The 18,322-nt window shown below is 50.8% G+C and overlaps 1 protein-coding gene across 3 annotated transcripts in view; it reads left to right on the forward strand.

The window, feature by feature from the left end:
- LOC135210980 (NADPH:adrenodoxin oxidoreductase, mitochondrial-like) overlaps positions 1-18,322 on the forward strand; it is a 150,472-nt gene that overhangs the window by 94,354 nt on the left and 37,796 nt on the right. For all 3 annotated transcript variants that reach the window (XM_064243976.1, XM_064243975.1, XM_064243974.1), the window contains exon 3: positions 8,302-8,527. In XM_064243976.1, coding sequence (XP_064100046.1) covers positions 8,302-8,527 — 226 coding nt within the window. The remainder of the gene's footprint in view (positions 1-8,301; positions 8,528-18,322) is intronic.

Consider the following 18,322-nt stretch of genomic DNA (forward strand, 5'->3'; position numbering starts at 1 on the left):
GCCTTGCTGTCCTTGATTCGTCTGACTGGTCAACTGGTCGGTCACCTGACGTTAGTACAGACGGACTGACTGTGCATGTCCAGATCGAAGCTTTCAATATGGAACTTAGACATAGTCTGAAGTTCTTGATGTCAAAGCATTCGAACATCTCCTACCTGTTAACTTCTTGCATGTGATCAGGAAGGCATTTTTCTAACCACCCTAGATACGACAAAGAGGGTTAGTGAGATTTTAAGCCATCGTCACAAGTTTTGGCTTTAGAGAACACAAGGCGGTGTGCTCTCTAAGCTTTTCGTTATGGCCTAAGAATGGAAACCCGTTTTGTCCTTGGGCCAGGAGCTTGGAAGCAAGGATGGCACAAGTTAGTGGGCAGGAGCCAGAGAGAGTCCTGTGCCCTGTCAGGTCTCTCAAGTTTTATCTACATAAAACTCAAGAAAGTCGAAGTCGTACGGACAATCTGCAGTGTTCCGAAAAGACCAGACTTGCCCATATCGAAAGAACACCCTGGCTTTATTGTTTAAGGTTAGGTCTTTCAAAAAAGCTCCTTCTTTGTGTTTGCACAAAGATTTGAAATCTTTTGATTTGAATGCTCACGAGGTGAGGGCGCGGCCTCGGAAGCATTTCAACAGAGCATGGCACTCAGCAACATCCTGAGTACCATGTTTTAGCGAAGCAACTCTGTGTTCAATTCACACTCCCAACCCTGCGAGATGTGAAGATGGCATATGAGATCTGCTGCTCGCTAGGGCCATACGTGTCTGCAGACACAATCTTGGGGGCAAGAAGAAGTACCACTCATCCTATCCTGTAGAAAATGGTTAGGAAGAGCTCTTAATTTAGTAGTTGAGTCGCCGACAAACGGGGTGACTTCTTAACTCTTAAGCCTTAGTTAACAACCACCTTAACTTTGGCTAGGTGGGTCAGGTGGTGATATATATTTTTATATATATATTTATTTTACTTCTTAGCCCTCATGGTATGGTCAATATGGTCTAGTCACGTCGTGGTCTCGCCCTGTTGACAGATCATCTGGAGTGCACCAGCTATATAGGTCTCTACCTCGCTGGCAACTCTAGTAGCACAAGCAGACTTACGCGGCAGTAACCACGAAGTCAGCTATGCTAACAAATCAAGATATCAATTATCTGCATATATATGTTTCCTAAAATCTTCTATTCTGTCTACTCCCACCACCAAAGGTGGGATTCAGCTATATATATATCGACAGGTAAGTTTCATGAAACAAAATGATATTGTAATGATACAATTAAGTTTGTTCATACTTACCTGGCAGATATATATAATCAAGTACCCACCCACCTCCCCTCAGGAGACAGTGGAAATAAAAATTATGAATAGAAAATGGGAATGATTCCTGATACCCGCCTCCCAGCGGCGGGAATGGGTACTAACCACCTGACTCCCACTGCGTGTGTCGTAAGTGTTTAAATTTCTGTCGGATTCGGAAAAATACAGCTATATATATATCTGCCAGGTAAGTATGAACAAACTTAATTGTATCATTACAATATCATATTTCTAACCCTGCAGTAGCTTCGCCATCTTCCTTTTTGGTTTCAGCTCCTTCCCCCCGCAGCGAACCCGCAGATTGTGTCTGCCGAGAGAGAAGCCGCTGTGGAAGCGTCAATCCGCGATTTGTGCAACAGCAAATTGCGAGATATAGACCAAGGTAAGGGTGAAGTGTCTAGTGAAAAGTGCAGTGTCCCCAGTGCAGTGGAGGGGGCGTCTGACCGACTCCGCATCGCTCCTAGGCCTAGACCTCTTTCAGACTCCCATGCCCAAGGGAGGAGGAATGTTGAAAGCCGCAAGGGGGATGTAGAGTATCCCCAACGGTCAGGCGTCCCTTCAGCAGATCCTGTAGGCTCATCCCAGGCTGCTGTAGAGAGCTATAAGAAAAGCCTCTTAAGGAAGTGTTTTTCCGACTGATTCGTCCTCTCCTAAACGAGGATGGAGCTCATCTTCCAAATCGCACCCTCTCAAGAGAGCCTGGAAACCTTCAGGAGAAGGCGCTCTTGACTCCAGCCCGGAGCCTTTTCTGGAGTATTCTCCTGCGCCTAAGAAGGCTATGAAGTCTCCGGAATCTTCACCAGAAGGGATTCAGTCCTCTACTAAGAAATTCCTGTTGGACCTTCAAGCGAATCTCTCTTCTTTAGTAGGCTCTCTTTCAACTAGTAGGCGCAAGGAGCCTTCTCGCAGGAAGGACGCCTCTCTTCCAGTTAAGAGTTCTGTTAGGAGACCTTCTCCTAGTAGGAAGGAGGAGTATAATAGGCGATCTTCTCCAGTAAGAACCTATTCTCCCCCGAGAGTAGACGACTCCTTTGATACTTCGTCTAGACAGGGAAGATGGTATTCCCCGCGCAGAAGCTCTGATGCTAAGAGTCATAGCACAAAGCGCAAGAAGTAGGCTCTAGATCCTCTTGTTGAGGAGTAAGGAGAAAGTCCTCTTGCGAGAAGGTAGTGATCGGTTCGTATCTGTCGAACGATCTCCTAGGAGCAGGATCTCCTCTTCAAGTGGAAGGAAGGAACGAGAGAGGGAACGCTCTGCTCAGAGGGGTAGAAGCGAGAAAGGCTCTCCTTCGAAGGATGATTTTTCTAGAAGGCGCCAACGTTCGATAGGACTCCTGGATAATAGAAGCCCTTTAAGTTACTCGAGAGCTCATGGTAGGCTTTCCTCAAGGGAGTCAAGCGCCTCTCCTAGCAGGTTCCAAGATTCTAGGAAGAACCTAAACATGGGTTCGCGCCCTACTCCTGGAAGAGTATCTAGAGTGGACGCTTACCGATCTCCTAGCAGGCGTCAAGAGCCTGAAAGGAGCCTAATCTTGGATTCGCGCCCTACTCCTGTAAGACGATCAAGAGTAGGCCCAAGCTCCTCTCCTCAAAGGCAGCAAGAGCCTAAGACGAGCCTTGCCAGGGATTTGCGCCCTACTCCTGGAAGAAGATCAGGAGTAGGCTCTTACGCCTCTCCTCGTAAGATTCAGGAGCCTGAAAGGAGCCTCTTGTCAGATGCGCGCCCTACTCCTGGGAGTCACAGAAGAGTAGGCGCAAGCGCCTCACCTCACAGGCGCCAAGAGCCTGAAAGGATCCTGACTTTGGATTCGCGCCCGACTCATAGTAGGCGCTCGAGAGTAGAAACGAGTGTTTCTCCGGATAGGTGCCAAGAGCCTGAGAAGGTAGGCTCTAGATCCTCCCCTATCAGGTATCAAGAACCCAGGGAGCGGCAAAAAGCGGAGGTTTTTTCTTTACCGAGGAAACATATCTCGGGTATTGAACTGGCGGCTTCATCTGACGAACTCTTAAAGGATAAGAGTCGCATACTTGCCAGGACTTCTTCACCTAAGAAGTCTCCCTCTCCGAATGTAACCTTGGAGGAAGTTTCGGAGGAGGAAGAAACGAAAGAAGTAGGAATCTCTGATTATAAGAGACTTTCCGCATTACTACTTCAGGAGTTTGGGGACTCGCTGTGTTCGGCTGATCCTCCTTCTCCAGGATCTCTGCTATCGAGTACTAAGTTGGCAAAATCCCCCTCTTTTGTCAAGATGCGGCCAACTCTTTCTATGAGGAAGGCCATTAAGAATCTGGAGAACTGGCTCCTGGTTAAGAAGGAGGCAGGTAAGACGGTGTTTTTGTGTCCTCCGTCTAGATTGACAGGTAAGCCGGGTGTCTGGTACGACACGAAGGAACCCATGGGGTTAGGCCTTCCGGCTTCTGCAAACGCAGGTTTTTCTGCTCTGGTGGACTCATCTAGAAGACGCTCTCTACTATCAGCTAAAGCGTCTTGGGGAATGTGCGAAATGGACCATTTACTCATTAGAAGTCTTCAACTTCATGGATTGGGCCTTAGGAGCTCTAGCAAAAAGAGCGCAGGATCCGGAGTTTGTGACGATGGAGGTGTTATCAAGTGTCCTTTCGTGCCTGGACAAGGCAGTTATGGATGGATCCACAGAAGTAGCCTCTCTCTTTGGAGCAGGAGTGCTCAAAAAGAGATCAGTCTACAGCTCGTTTCTCTCCAAGTCTGTTTCTCCCTTGCAGAGAGCCTCTTTGCTTTTTTCCCCACTCTCGGAATACCTTTTTCCTCAGGAGACAGTGAGGGACATTTCTAGGTCACTGTCGGAGAAGGCTACGCACGATCTTCTTGCTCAGTCCGCCAAGAGGCTTAAACCTGCTGTGCCGATGGCTAAGAGAGAGGGAGCAACGAATAAAGTGTCCTTCCAACAGCCCTTTCGAGGAAGAACAACCTCGAGACCCGCACCTAAGAGTAGAAGGCCGTTTAAGAGAGGACGATCTTCTCGAAGACCATTCTCAAAGCCGCAGTGAGACAGGAGTCCTCCAGACTCCAGTAGGAGCCAGACTTTTGAGGTTCGCGAAAGTCTGGGCTCAGAGAGGGGCGGACAACTGGTCCCTCTCGATCCTCGAGAGAGGATACCTGATCCCCTTCAGGGAAAAAACAAAATCCCTTAACCACCACTCCAAGGGACTGTTAGCGGCAAGATACAGAGATCCTTTCAAAGAAACCAAGCACTGTTACATCTGGTGCAACAGATGTTAGAAAAGAAGGCTATAGAAAAGGTATTAGACATTCAATCTCCAGGCTTTTACAATCGCCTCTTTTTGGTACCAAAAGCCTCGGGGGAGCGGAGACCAGTTGCTGACGTAAGCGCTCGAATCACTTTGTGATCAAAACAACATTCACAATGGAGACGACGTCTTCAGTTCTTTCAGCGCTAAGACAAGGGGATTGGATGGTGTCATTGGATCTGCAAGATGCCTACTTTCATGTACCCATCCATCCCTCGTCCAGAAGGTATCTAAGATTTATGATACAGGGCCAAGTATTTCAGTTTCGCGCCCTTTGTTTCGGTCTTTCCACAGCTCCCCAAGTTTTCACGGGATTGATGAAAAACGTAGCACATTGGCTACATTTAAAAGGAATAAGGATATCTCTGTATCTCGACGATTGGCTGATTCGCTCGCAATCCAGGGATCAGTGTCTGGAGGACTAAAGGTCGACGTTGGACCTGACTCAGTCCCTGGGACTGTTAGTGAACCTCGGGAAATCCCAGATGGATCCCCAGCAAAGCATTGTCTATCTGGGGATTCTGATGGATTCTCGGGGTTTCAAGTGTTTCCGTCCATAGAAAGACAGGAACGGTGCATTCTAAAAGTGAAGACCTTCCTAGAGAAAGAACAATGTTCCGCGAGGGAATGGATGAGTCTTCTGGGGACCCTTTCCTCGTTGGAACAGTTCGTTTCTCTAGGGAGGCTTCACATAAGACCTCTTCAATTCTTCTTGAAGGAGAATTGGGACCAGAAGAATCAGGATCTGTGGAATCTTTTCCTCTGTCCAGAGGTATAAAGGAAAGCCTCAGCTGGTGGTTAGAACCAGGCAGATGAACGAGGGACTATCGCTGCAGTTACCGAACCCCTCCCTAGTGTTGTTTACAGACGCTTCGGAGACGGGATGGGGGGCGACGTTGGGCCCGAGAGAAGTGTCAGGCACCTGGAGTGGGGAACAGGTGTCCTGGCACATCAACGAGAAAGAGTTAGTGGCAGTGCATCTAGCTCTCAGACAGTGGGAATCCCAAGTCGCGAACTCAGTGTTGCAGGTAAAATTCAGACAACACGACAGCTCTAGCCTACATAAGAAAACAGGGGACTCACTCCCTCTCACTGTACAAGAAGGCGAAAGAGCTTCTTCTATGGTCAAAGGAGCGGAACATCACGCTCTTAACGAGGTTTATCCAAGGCGAGAAGAACGTCAGAGCAGACTTGTTGAGCAGGAAAGATCAAGTCATTTCCATGGAGTGGACCCTGCACTCAGAGGTCTGCAATCAGATTTGGAGCCTATGGGGAAGGTCAAACATAGACCTGTTTGCAACTCATTGGAATGCCAGGCTGGAGAACTACTGCTCTCCGATTTCGGATCCGAGGGCAGTAGCAATAGACGGCCTCCTCCTAAATTGGGAAGGAATAGACGGCTACGCTTTTCCTCCTTTCAAGATCATAGGAAACGTCATAAGGAAGTTTGTTTTGACGAAAGGAGCGAAATTGACCCTAATCGCCCCATTTTGGCCAGCTCAAGAGTTGTTCACAGAGGTACTGGAATGGATGATAGATTTTCCGAGGTTCCTTCCTTTACGGAACGATCTTCTCAGACAGCCCCACTTTGACAGATACCACAAAAACCTCCCTGCGCTCGGTCTGACTGCCTTCAGACTGTCGAAGGACTCGTCAGAGCGAAGGGGTTTTCATGCGCGGCTGCAAAGGCAATTGCAAGAGCCAGGAGACCTTCAACTATACGCGTGTACCAGTCGAAGTGGGAAGTGTTCGAAGGTGGGCCAGGAATCAGAATGGGTATCCTCTTCCAGTACCTTTGTGACGGAAATAGCAGATTTCCTGTTGTATTTGAGACAAAAATGTAACCTTGCAGTCTCGACTATAAAAAAGGTTATAAAAGTATGCTTTCCTTGGTGTTAGACATACAGGACTACTACATCCCACGGATGATAAAGATCTACACGATTTGATTAAATCATTCGAAACTTCGAAGTCCAAGACAGCCAGACCACCCAGCTGGAACCTGGATTTGGTGCTAAGGTTTCTCATGTCAGATAAATTTGAACCTCCCAATAACTCATCGTTTAGGGACTTGACTAGGAAATCTATTTTCCTCTGCATTAGCATCAGCTAAAAGGATAAGTGAACTCCAGGCTTTAGAAGGCACAGTGGGCTTCAGGAAGGATTCTGCAGTGTGTTCATTTAACCCCCTATTTTTAGCAAAAAATGAGAATCCTTCTAAGCCTTGGCCAAGGACGTTTGAAGTTAAAGGATTGACTTCCCTGGTAGGGAGAGAGATAGAGAGAACCTTGTGTCCGGTAAGGATCCTCAAGTTCTATCTAGAGAGGAAAAAGCAAATGGGAGGAAACTCAGAGAGCCTTTGGTGCTCGGTAAGAGATCCGAGAAGAACGATGTCAAAGAATGCACAGGCATTCTTTATCAGAGATATTATTAGCACGAAGCACATATTTCCTGTAAAGAGGAACATCTCGGACAGATGAGAGTTAAAGCACATGAGGTCAGAGCCGTAGCAACCTCATTAGCTTTCCACAAGAATATGTCGTTACAGGTTACTAATGGATCCACATATTGGAGATGCAATTCTGTGTTTGCGTCTAACTATTTGAGAGATGTACGTGTCACTTATGATAAGTGCTTCTCTCTCGGACCATACGTGTCTGCGGATTCGGTGCTGGGACAGGGGGCTGAAACCAATCTAGCTTAGTTTAGATAGATTAGGAATTTTAATCTTATGGTGTTGTTTTTTATGGTCGATTGAAAGTGGTCAAGGAAAAGTACCACTTTCAAATCGTAGTGTATAACAAAGTAGTGTGGTCAGGTGGTCGATTGGTTGTTTTCATGCTCCTTGTAATGGTTTGGACCTAGGCTCTGTCTTGTAAGAGGGTTAGTCCCCGTTGATACGACAAAGGTGAAGGCTCTACCATGTAAGTGGGATAGGCCCCCATTGGTACGATCCGAAATAAGGCTCTGTCGAGTAAGGGTGGGCTAGCCCCCATTGACATGCATCCAGAAGAGTTCTCAGTGACAGGTCTCATCCTCACTGGAACTCTTGAGGCAAGCAGACTCATAGACAGTACTCATGAAGTCTTCTGCCCAATAAGGTAGGAATCAAGGTATTTAAGTTTATTTATAGTACCTACAACAAAAGTTGTTTTCCCTGTTTTTTGAATTGCTATTCATATTGAGTAACTATCTCTTACCCTCCTCCAAGGGTGCCATTCAGCTAAGTATATATCTGCCGGGTAAGTTGCATGTGTAAAAATGAAATTGTTAAGATACAATAAAGTTTTACACATACTTACCTGGCAGATATATACGTTTAATGGCCCACCCATCCTCCCCTCAGGAGATAGGGGGAAGAAAAATTCTGTCAGAAAACGGGAATGATTCCTATTACCGCCACCCAGCGGCGGTAGGGGGTGATCACCTGACCTACCTGTAGCGTGTGCCGCGAGTTTTGAATTCTGTCGGACGTCAGAGACATAAGCTAAGTATGTATCTGCCAGGTAAGTATGTGTAAAACTTTATTGTATCTTAACAATTTCATATTGGTGTTCATGTGATTAATCTTATGCACAGAACCTAATGAAATATTTGTAGTTTTATAAAGTGTAAGTAAGTCAGTAATTTCGTTAAGATTGTCTTGAATATACAGTATATTCTTACTTTTAAATAATAATTCATTTTTTTACAAACTTCTTTCAGGTTATAAGATTACAATTTGCTCTCTGCCTTGTTCAGGCAAAAGTTCTTTAGAGGGGCAGAACCACCTTCATTGTCCTTTCTGTCCAGAGCTCACCAAAGGAAGAAGAGCGTTTATTTCCCATATTCAGAGACATTCCTCTTCACCATCCAGTTCTTGCAAAAAAGAAAAACTACCCAGTCGTCAAAGAACCAGTAGAAATTTCAATGCATATGATGAAATTTGCAGGTAATGTATCATAGAATCATGTTTATGATTTGATATCTTGAGGTGTCACTTCCAGAAAAACTGGGACCACAAATATGACATTGATGAATGCTATAGATCTAAACATGATAAGTAATCAAGATGAAAGCTTGGTAGTGAACAAAGGGAAGAAACGCATGTATTGGGATGAATCTGAACATGTATTTGTTCCGATACATAATACAAACCATCGGTCCTTTAACAATAGGAATGTAATCAGTGGCAGCTGGAACCGGTCGTAAGCTTTGAACAAGGAGGTTCGATAGTTAACTGCTTGTCTGATAGTTGGGTGTCCCGGCCGACTCGGAGGTGAAGCTCCACTTTGCTTTCGGCCGCGTTGGGTGTCAGACGTGTTGTTTGCCGCTCTGCCCGCTGAGTCGTATGCTAAGGATTCTTCATACTATCGTGAATTTTTTTCCTGTACTTTCCCTTTTTTTGAGTGCTTAAGTTGGAAATACGTGAGTACTTGGTTTATTTTGTGTTTTTATGTGCTCGTGGATTGTGTTGATCATGGATTCCTGCGAGCTGGAGAGATATCCCCCCCCCCCCCCGGTCATCCGCAGATTGTGCCCTGGCGTGGAGGGCCATAAGTGTGGGGCCTTTAGATCTGTATTGGAGGTTGACCCTCATGATTGTGCACTCGGTGTCGAGGGTGTGAATGCTCTCGCACCGAGTCATGTGATATTTGTGTTCATTGGTTGGGGGAGCAGTGGGAGCGCTATGAGAGGAGGAAGAATGGCCGCAAACCCGCCAAGAAGTCATCGGAGGGCTCTCCAGTTACTCCTTTGGTCACGGACACGTCTTCCTCCTTCCTCCCTCCGTCGCAGCTCCCACGTATGGCTCCTTCTCCTTCGGGGGGTGTGCCTAGTTCCTTCTCTTCCCTTGATCAGTCGAGCTTAGAGGAGGGAGCAAGACACCCTGACGTTTAGTTGTACTCGGGGTCTTCCGTTCGCTCGGGGTGGGGCCTGTTCCCCCCGGGCGAGGGGAAACCCCCCTACTAACCCGACTGTTCCTTCCTTAGGTAAGCCTGCCGCGGGGGACGATCTCGGCCAGGTCTGGTACGCGCTGGGGCTCCAGGGGACACCGAGCGTTCAGGGGCTTGTTTACCATCTTGCGCAGGGTTCCAGGCCGGTAACCCATGGTCCGGAGACGCTGACTACCACTACCGTGTTGACGCCAGGGTATGCTGCACCCCCTCATCTGGTCTATACGCAGCATGTGACCGTGGTGACCCCGACACCTGCAGTGAAGGCTCCGCTGTTGGGTCTGTAGAGGAGGGACGTCACCCTGCCGCCTTGTTTTGCCACTCTTGCCCTAGCCCCTGATTTTCGGTGTCCCAAGAGCTCGCCTCTTGATCTGCCGCCAGTACCCAGGATGTCGCTGGCTCCAGTACCGCCTCCTGTTCCTGTGCCAGTCCCTGCCTTCGTTGTTCCTGACCATGGTGTTGCTGCCCCCACCGCAGATCCCTCTGGACAGGTGCAGCCGGGCCCTGTTGCTTCGGCAACTGCCCCGGCTCCGTCCTGGATGGAAGACCTGATGGTGGTCCTGAGGAAGCTGACGAAGAAGAAGAGGAAGGTGTCATCGTTGTCGTCTTCTTTGTCGTCATCTGCAGCCGTCTCTTCCCCTTCGACTTCCAAGGCCCCACAGCCGAGGAAGAAGAAGGTAGCCTCCTCCCCCCCTAAGAAGTCTCGCTCAGAGACCTCTAAGGGTCTGTCCCACTCCAGTGGGACAGTTGGGACTTCCGCTGGTCCTCATGTTCCTTCGGGAACAGGGCCTGTCTCCTTCCTCAAGGAAGAAGAAGACGGGGACCAGAGGAGTACCGGCTAACACCGGTACCTCCTCGCCTGCTGCCAGAGGTTCTGCCTTGGCGCCAGGAACCGTCTCGACCTCTCGTTCACAGGAGGTACCGAGTGTACGGTTGCCCACGGGTGACCGTGCAGCCAGGGTCCAGGCAGCCGAGCCTGCTTGCCGCCAGGACCCAGGCACGGAGCGGAAGACTGGTGGGGGTCGCTCAGGCGACTCCCGCCAGACTAGCGATCGCTCTCATGATCTGCCGGTCCCCAGGGTTGACGCGACGGTCCCACCGGACCATATGCGGGCTGAGGCAAGGAAGAGGTCCCCTTGGTCGCCAGGACCAGCCTCGGCTGGTCCAGGCACAGTGGCGCGCCGTGAGGACAGGCCTCGCTCCCACCGCGACAGTGGACTCTACTGATCCCCACATGGACCGGGCGGATAGGGGGACTGGCAGCAGCTCTCCTGACGCTCGGGACCATCGCCGTGGTTCTCGGCCCAGCGGTTCTCCCCAGGGGAGCCACGCAACTATGCCTGCAGCTCGATCGTCACCGCGGGTTGGCGATTGCCTGCAGCCCCCCCAGCACGCCGATTCTGCCAGTGGGCAGGGGGGAAACATCAAGTCTTCCTCTCCGATCCCTTCAACTTCCTCGGGGTACACCAGGAAAAGCGAGGCGATCAGGAATGCGCTTCTTGTGGTCCCTCCACGAGGGCCTACGAACCTTGCATGGTCCTAGGACCGACCAGATCGTACGCTCGAGTGGCTGGAGGAGACCATGAGGGGTCTGTTGTGATTCCTCCTGTGGAAGGAGGAGGGTCTCGGGATGTGTTCTCCTTGGATGGGCTTGATGGCCCATCTCCTCAGGACGCGGTCACTCCCGAGATCCAGAGGTCTTTCGCAGAGGTAATTGCGCTGATTTGTCAGCACAGTGACCTCGGGGAAGGATCGGCGCTCCCGCCCTCCGATCCTACGTCCGAGCTGGATTTGTTCCGGGGTCCTAAGAAGGAACTCACGACAACGGTGGTTCTGCCCTGATCAGCCTTGGCCGACAGTGTGCTGGGCCAAGTGGACACTCGTCTCCGGACAGGAGGGATCGCTTCGGTCCGGTAGGTCGTACAAGCTCCCCCCCCCCCCTACCACGACAGAGGCGCTTCTACGCGCCTTCGGAGGACCCTCTGCCGCCAAAACAGGTTAATCTGGAGCTGGCTAGGCTAACTCCAGCGGTGTCTCTTCAACACCTGCTGTTAGAGAACCTCTGGTTCTCGCAGCAAGAGGCATTGGCATTGGAATCGACTGCCATGGCAGCATTCCAAGCAGTCTCCTGGTTAGACCTGTGGTCCCTCACAGTGTCTAAGGTCGCTGCCTCCTCAGGAAACATCACTCCCGAAGGAGACCCGGCTTTCGGGAGACTGTGCCAGTCTGGAGGTAGGGTGGTTTCCTACCTGGCCCACCAGACTGCCAACCTGTGGGCCAACCTGGTACTGAGGCGTAGGGACGCAGTCCTCACTCGAGTGACCAGGTCGGCAGGGCGCGAGGCGTCTTTGGGTCTGCGGAATGGACCAATGCGGAGTTCCCCCGCTCTCTTCCCCAGAGAGATGGTGGACGCTGCGGTGGAACAACAGTGCACTGATGTCAGTGACCGCTTAGTACACCAGGCAGTCTCGAAGGCGGTCGGGCAGCCTCGAGCCACTGCGGCTAAGCCCAAGAGCTTGGCTAGTGCTTCGTCTGCGGCTAAGATGACGGCCTCGTCGAAGCTGAGAGGAAAGACTGCCTTCGACATCTTCTGTAAGGATTGATCATCACCAGCCCTCCTGCCAGCCCTCCTTCTCCCTAGGAGGAGCTGGGAAGAAGAAGTCGAAGAGAGGAAAACGCTAGGGACGGCGTTCCTCTTCACCTGCTGCCGGAAGTGAGGGGGGTGCCTGGTGAGCCATTTGGCAACTTGGCAGCGCTACAGAGCCGAGACTTGGATAGTGGACGTCCTTCGGGAGGGATATCTACTACCCTTCGAGTCGCGGCCACCCCTCACCTGCAACCCTGTCCATCTTCAAACGTACGTTCCCGGCTCTGCCAGGGACGTGGAGCTTTGGCAAGAAGTGGAAGCCATGCTGAGCAAACGAGCTGTGGAGATCGTATGGGATCAGTTGCCGGGCTTCTACAGTTGACTTTTCCTAGTGGAGAAGTCCTCGGGGGCTGGCGCCCAATGATAGGTCTCTCTCCCTTGAACAGATTCGTTCGCCAAACTCGTTTCGTGATGGAAACGACATGTTCAATGCTCAAATCCATCAGGGAGAACGACTTCATGCTTTTTGTGGACCTGAAGGAGGCGTATTTCCAGATACCCATCCATCAGTCCTCCAGGAAGTACCTCCGCTTCATCCTCGACGGGATGGTGTACCAATTCAGGGCACTTTGGTACGGTCTCTCAACCGCCCCACAGGTGTTCACGCAAGTGTTCACTCTGGTGTCGGGTTGGGCCCATTCGGTAGGGATACGTCTTCTGAGGTATCTCGTCGATTGGTTGGTCCTGGCGAGCTCCCGTTCGCAGTTGCTACAGGACAGGAATCGACTCCTCGAATTCTGCCGCGATCTGGGGATCGTGGTGAATTTCGAGAAGGCAGATCTCGAGCCCAAGCAGAGGATGAAGTACCTGGGCATGCTGATCAGTATGGTAGCAGGGCGAGTCTTCCCCACAAACTCGCGGATCAGCAGGTTCAGGGAGGTAGCCGGACGGTTCCTGTCCCCACAGGAGCAGCCAGCTCAGCAGTGGCAGGTCGTGATTGGCCACCTGTCGTCTCTCGAGAAGTTAGTCCCTCACGGGCGTCTTCACCTGCGGTCTCTTCGGTGGAGGCTAAAGGAGAGTTGGTCACAGGCAAGAGACCTGCCGTACTTCCCCGTGTCTCTCACGGAGGAGGTGAGGCAGGACCTAGCCTGGTGGCTGGACGACGGGAACCTCGTAAGAGGAGTACCTCTTTGCAAAAAAAAAAAAAAAAAAAAAACCAAAAAAAAAAACCCCCCCCCCCCCCCCCCCCGAGATGTTGCTGTTTTCAGACGCGTTGACCGAGGGATGGGGCACACACCTGGAGGAGTTGCTGGCTGCGGGTGTGTGGGATCATCATGACAAGCACCTTTACATAAACGTCCTGGAGCTCAAGGCAGTGTTTCTCACTCTCCAAGAGTTCCAGGACCGTCTGATGGGACACTCAGTGGTGTTGATGAGCGACAACACCACAGTAGTGGCATACGTCAACAAACGAGGGGCCTAGTGTCCCTCCCGTTGCACCAGTTGACGTTGCAGGTGCACAAGTGGGCTGTGGCTCACTCGGTAGAGCTGTCAGCTTGCTACATTCCAGGCAAGAGGAACGTAGTGGCAGACAAGCTCAGCCGTCAGAATCAGGTGATAGGAATCGAATGGTCCCTTCACCCAGACGTGGCGGAAAGGCTCTTCAACCTGTGGGGGTGTCCAGTCGTGGATCTGTTTGCCACCCGGCACACCACCGAGTTGTGCCGGACCCATGGGCAGCTGCAGAGGACGCTCTTCAACATCCGTGGGACAACCTCTTCGTCTGCGCCTTTTCCTAGTTCTGTCTGATTCGCAAGGTGATCAGCAGGGTGCTGGTCACCGCGAATCTTTGGATGATTCTGGTGGCACCCAAATGGCCCCAGGCCGTTTGGTATCTGGACCTGCTGGCTCTGCTTGCCGAAGCACCGAGAGAGATTCTCCCCTGATACAACCTCCTGTGCCAGCCACACGTGGAACGGTACCACCGATTGGTTCGATCCCTTCTCTTCATGGCTGGCTGTTATCCACCATCTCTTGCGAGCGAGAGGCTTTTCTCGTCGAGCAGCAACAGAGATGGCTGGGTACTTCAGGCAGTCCTCTGCAGCTGTGTACCAGGGGAAGTGGTCCATCTTCTGTGGTTGGTGTCGTGGACGGGGCCTCTCTTCTCTCAGAGCCACTCTTCAGCAGGTAGCAGATTTCCTTGTCTTCCTTCGCCGAGAGAAGCTCCTCTCCGTCTCCACAGTTAAAGGCTACTAGCAGAGCTGCCCTGGCCCTAGTCCTTAAACTACGGGGAGTGGATATATCCTCTCTTTCGAGATCTCCCTTCTAATAAAGAGCTTCGAGAGGTCTTGCCCACCCAGGGAACTCAGGCCCCTGGGATGGGATGTGACTCTCATCCTTAGGAGTTTGACTCGAAGACCCTTTGAGCCACTCCAAGAGTTGTCAGACAGGGATTTGACCCTCAAGACCCTCTTCCTGCTGGCCCGGGCATCGGCGAAGAGAGTAGGGGAACTTCATGGTCTTTCCTTCGTAGCAAAGACTCAGAACCCTTCGGTCCCTGACGACCGGTTCGAGTCATTCATGATCCCCTCCCTGAAGTATTTCACCAACGATGATGCGGATGAGATACTGCTTTGTCATGTGAGGGCGCTACGGCGCTATCTGAAGAGAACTCGGCACCTCAGGCCTGAGTGTCGACGCCTCATCATTAGCACTGGGGTTACCTAGAAGGAGGTGTCCAAGAACACACTTTCTTTCTGGCTTTGTGAGGTGATCAGGAGGGTGTACGCTGCGGATAGCAGTGACGACACCCGTACCCCTCATCCGAGAGCCCACGAAGTCAGAGGTATTGGTTCAACCCTTGCGTTCTGCAAGAACTTCTCCGTGGCACAGGTGCTGAAGGCGGGGGTTTGGGCTAACCAGACCACCTTCATACATCTTTCTATCTTCGGGATATCACCCACAGGTCCTTGGACACCTTCTCCGTGGGACCCGTGGTGGCTGCTCAACAAGTTGTGTAGCTTACCCAGCTCCTGAGTGGACAGAACACCATCGCATCCTTGTGTGACTGCATGAATGGATGAGTGAAAGAGAGTGTGACTGGCTTCTCTTCCTCCTCTTTTCTCTCCTCTACCTGTGGGCAGAGGTCCGCGGTTGTCACTACGCTGGACAGGAGGCAGATGCAGGTAAGCTACGCGACCGAGCCCCATCCTATCCCTTTCATTAGGGATAGGAGCGATTATCCACCACTTCTCCCAACAAGGGGGGAAAGTGGAAGCCAACAAGAGAGAACTCATGACTTCATATTGCTTCTTGCAATAGGAACAAGTTCTTGCTTGCTAGTTTTAAGAGGTACGCTTGCCTCCCTCTTATTACTTGGGTCCAGAGGTCTGACCATTGATCCTGCGGTACATACCCCGATCATTGGGCAGAGGCTAGGATCCCTCCCTCTGCTCTTACGACCAGGGAGGGAACCAAGGTTGGACGAACACCAGTCTGTTCATAAGACTCAGATTCCACCCACCAAGAAGTGAGTCTTTCTATTGTAAAGGACCGATGGTTTGTATTCGTTTCGGAACAAATAACAATTTGTCAAAAATTGTATTTTTATACATTCAACTTCCCTGCCAGATATATACTTAGCTATAGACTCCGTCGTCCCCGACAGAAATTCAAATTTCGCGGCACACGCTACCGGTAGGTCAGGTGATCTACCGCCCTGCCCTGGGTGGCAGGACTAGGAACCATTCCCGTTTTCTAATCAGATTTCTTCTGTCGCCCGGACCATCAACATTGTTGTTGGTTCCTCTTGACTGGATTTTCTTTTTTCATCGACAATTGATCTTCTTGACCGACTTTTGGTGACGTATCTGGATTGTTGGATTGGCATACGCTTTTGTGGACTGTTTTTGTGGACTTGCTTTGGATTTTTCTTAAAATGTCTGACACTGGAATGGTTGTGAGACGTTGTGTGAATGTAGGCTGTAAGGTGAGGTTGCCGAAAGCTTCGGCAGACCCTCACACTGTATGTAAGGGTTGCAGGGAGTATGAATGTTCTTTCACTAATACTTGCAAGGAATGTGAGAATTTGAGTGAGAGAGAGTGGAAGAATCTAACTACTTATTTGAAGAAGTTAGAGAGAGAGAGAGTGAGGAAAGCTTCTTCTAGAAGTTTGAGTAGTTCTAGATCGAATGAACTAATTCCTAGTTTGGGATCTTCCCCACTTGTAAGAATTGCTACTTCTCCTTCCTTTTCAGCCTCTTCACCTATTGCAGATCCTGTAGACTCGGCAAAAGAACTTGCGGATCTAAAAGCAGCCTTCAAGATCATGGAAAACAAAATGGCTGCTCTGCAAGGTAAGGCTAGTGATATTACAGTGGACAGTGATGTGAGTGTCCCCAGTGTGGTGGATGGGGCATCTGGTCGGCTCCACAACGCTCCCAGGTCTAGACCTCTTCCAAGCTCACATGCCCAGAGGAGAAGGAATGTCAAAAACCGTAAGGAGGTTGTGGAGAATCCCCACTGATCAGGTGTCCCTTCGGCAGGCTCTGTGACACCCCAGACTGCCAGGGATCGCTATTGCAAAAGCGTCCTGCGTGAGTGTTTCTCATCGTCGGAGTCTTCGTCTCCTAGACGCGATTGGAGGGATTCTGATCGCTCGCGACCACTGAAGAGGAGTTGGAAGGCGCCGACTCTTGACTTGAGCCCGGAACGCTTCCTTGAGGAGTCTCCTTCGGATGTTAAGAGGGCAAAAAGAGCCCTATTGTCACCCGTAGTTGGAAGGAGTCAGGAGGTGGAGCCCATGGACTCCTCCACTCCTCCTTCTCCTCCTCCCGAAGAGGATAAAGAGGAGGCTACTAAAAGATTTCTAGTTTCTATGCAAGAACAGATATCGTCGTTGGTAGGAGTGCTTTCAAAGGAGCCTCCTCGAAGGAAAGACACTTCCCTTCCCATCAAGAGGTCCTCCAGACGTGTGGAGGTACCTGCCGCCAGAAACTAGGCTCCTATTAGGAGTGAGGCTCCTAGCAAGAGCGAGGAGTCAACCAAACGTAAGGAGTCAACCAAGCGCAAGACTCCTACCAGGTGCGAAGAGCCGATCAGGCATCTGGCGCCAGCCAGGAGTGAAGAGTCACCCAGGAGGCAGGAGCCAAGAGCCAGGAGTGAGGAGTCACCCAGGAGGCAAGGAAGCCAAGAGCAGGAGTGAGGAGTCACCCAGGCAGGAGTCAGGAGGCCAGGAGCCGGAGCCAAGGATGAGGAGTTCATAGCCAGGAGCCAGGAGGAGGGTCAGGTGAGCCCAGGAGGCAGGAGGGAGTGGAGGAGCCACCTCAGGAGGCAGGAGCCAGAGCAGGAGCTGGGAGTCAGGAGGCAGGAAGCAGGTAGCAGGAGTCAGGAGTCAGGAGGCAGGAGTCAGGAGCCAGGAGGCAGGAGTCGGAATTCTTCCATAAGGCAAGATCCGAATAGACTCTTATCCGGAATTGATGACTCTTCCCAAGACAGAAGCACCTCTCCTTCGGATCGTAGGAGGTCTTGGAAAGACTCTTCCTCCAAACGAGAACTTTCTCCTTCTTCTGATCGGGTTTTGGAAGAGTTGTCTGAAGACGAGCTCCCTACAAATGAGGGACTCTCGAATTATAAGACATTAGCCTCCTTATTACTGCAGAGTTTTTGGAGACACTCTTAGTCCAGCCGCTCCTCCTCCTCCTCCTCGTTCGCTCTTTTCGAGTACGGCTACTGTAAAGTCCTCGGCTTTCCTGAAAATTAAACCAGCGATTCCAATGAAGAAGGCCCTCCAATCTTTGGATTCATGGATGGGCGCTAAGAAAGAGTTGGGCAAAACAGTATTCTGCATGCCTCCTTCCAAACTCCTTGGAAAGAGAGGTATTTGGTACGGGACAGGAGAGACTATGGGTCTTCTCTTCCTGCATCGGCAGACGCTGACTTCGCTAATCTGGTTGATGCCTCCAGACGACACTCTTTAGTCTCGGCCAGATCTATGTGGAGCATTTCAGAATTGAACCACTTTCTTAAAGGACTTTTCATCATTTTAGAAGTGTTCAATTTTCTGGATTGGTCTCTCGGAGTTCTGGCTAAGAAGTCTCAGGACTCGGAGTTTCTTAAGAGCCCAGAAATTCTCCATAGCGTCCTGGCTTGCATGGACAAGGCGGTACAAGACGGTTCGGGAGAAGTTTCTTCCCTATTTGGAGCT

This window comes from Macrobrachium nipponense, chromosome 4, assembly GCF_015104395.2.
Source record: "Macrobrachium nipponense isolate FS-2020 chromosome 4, ASM1510439v2, whole genome shotgun sequence".
Taxonomy (NCBI): Eukaryota; Metazoa; Arthropoda; class Malacostraca; order Decapoda; family Palaemonidae; genus Macrobrachium; species Macrobrachium nipponense.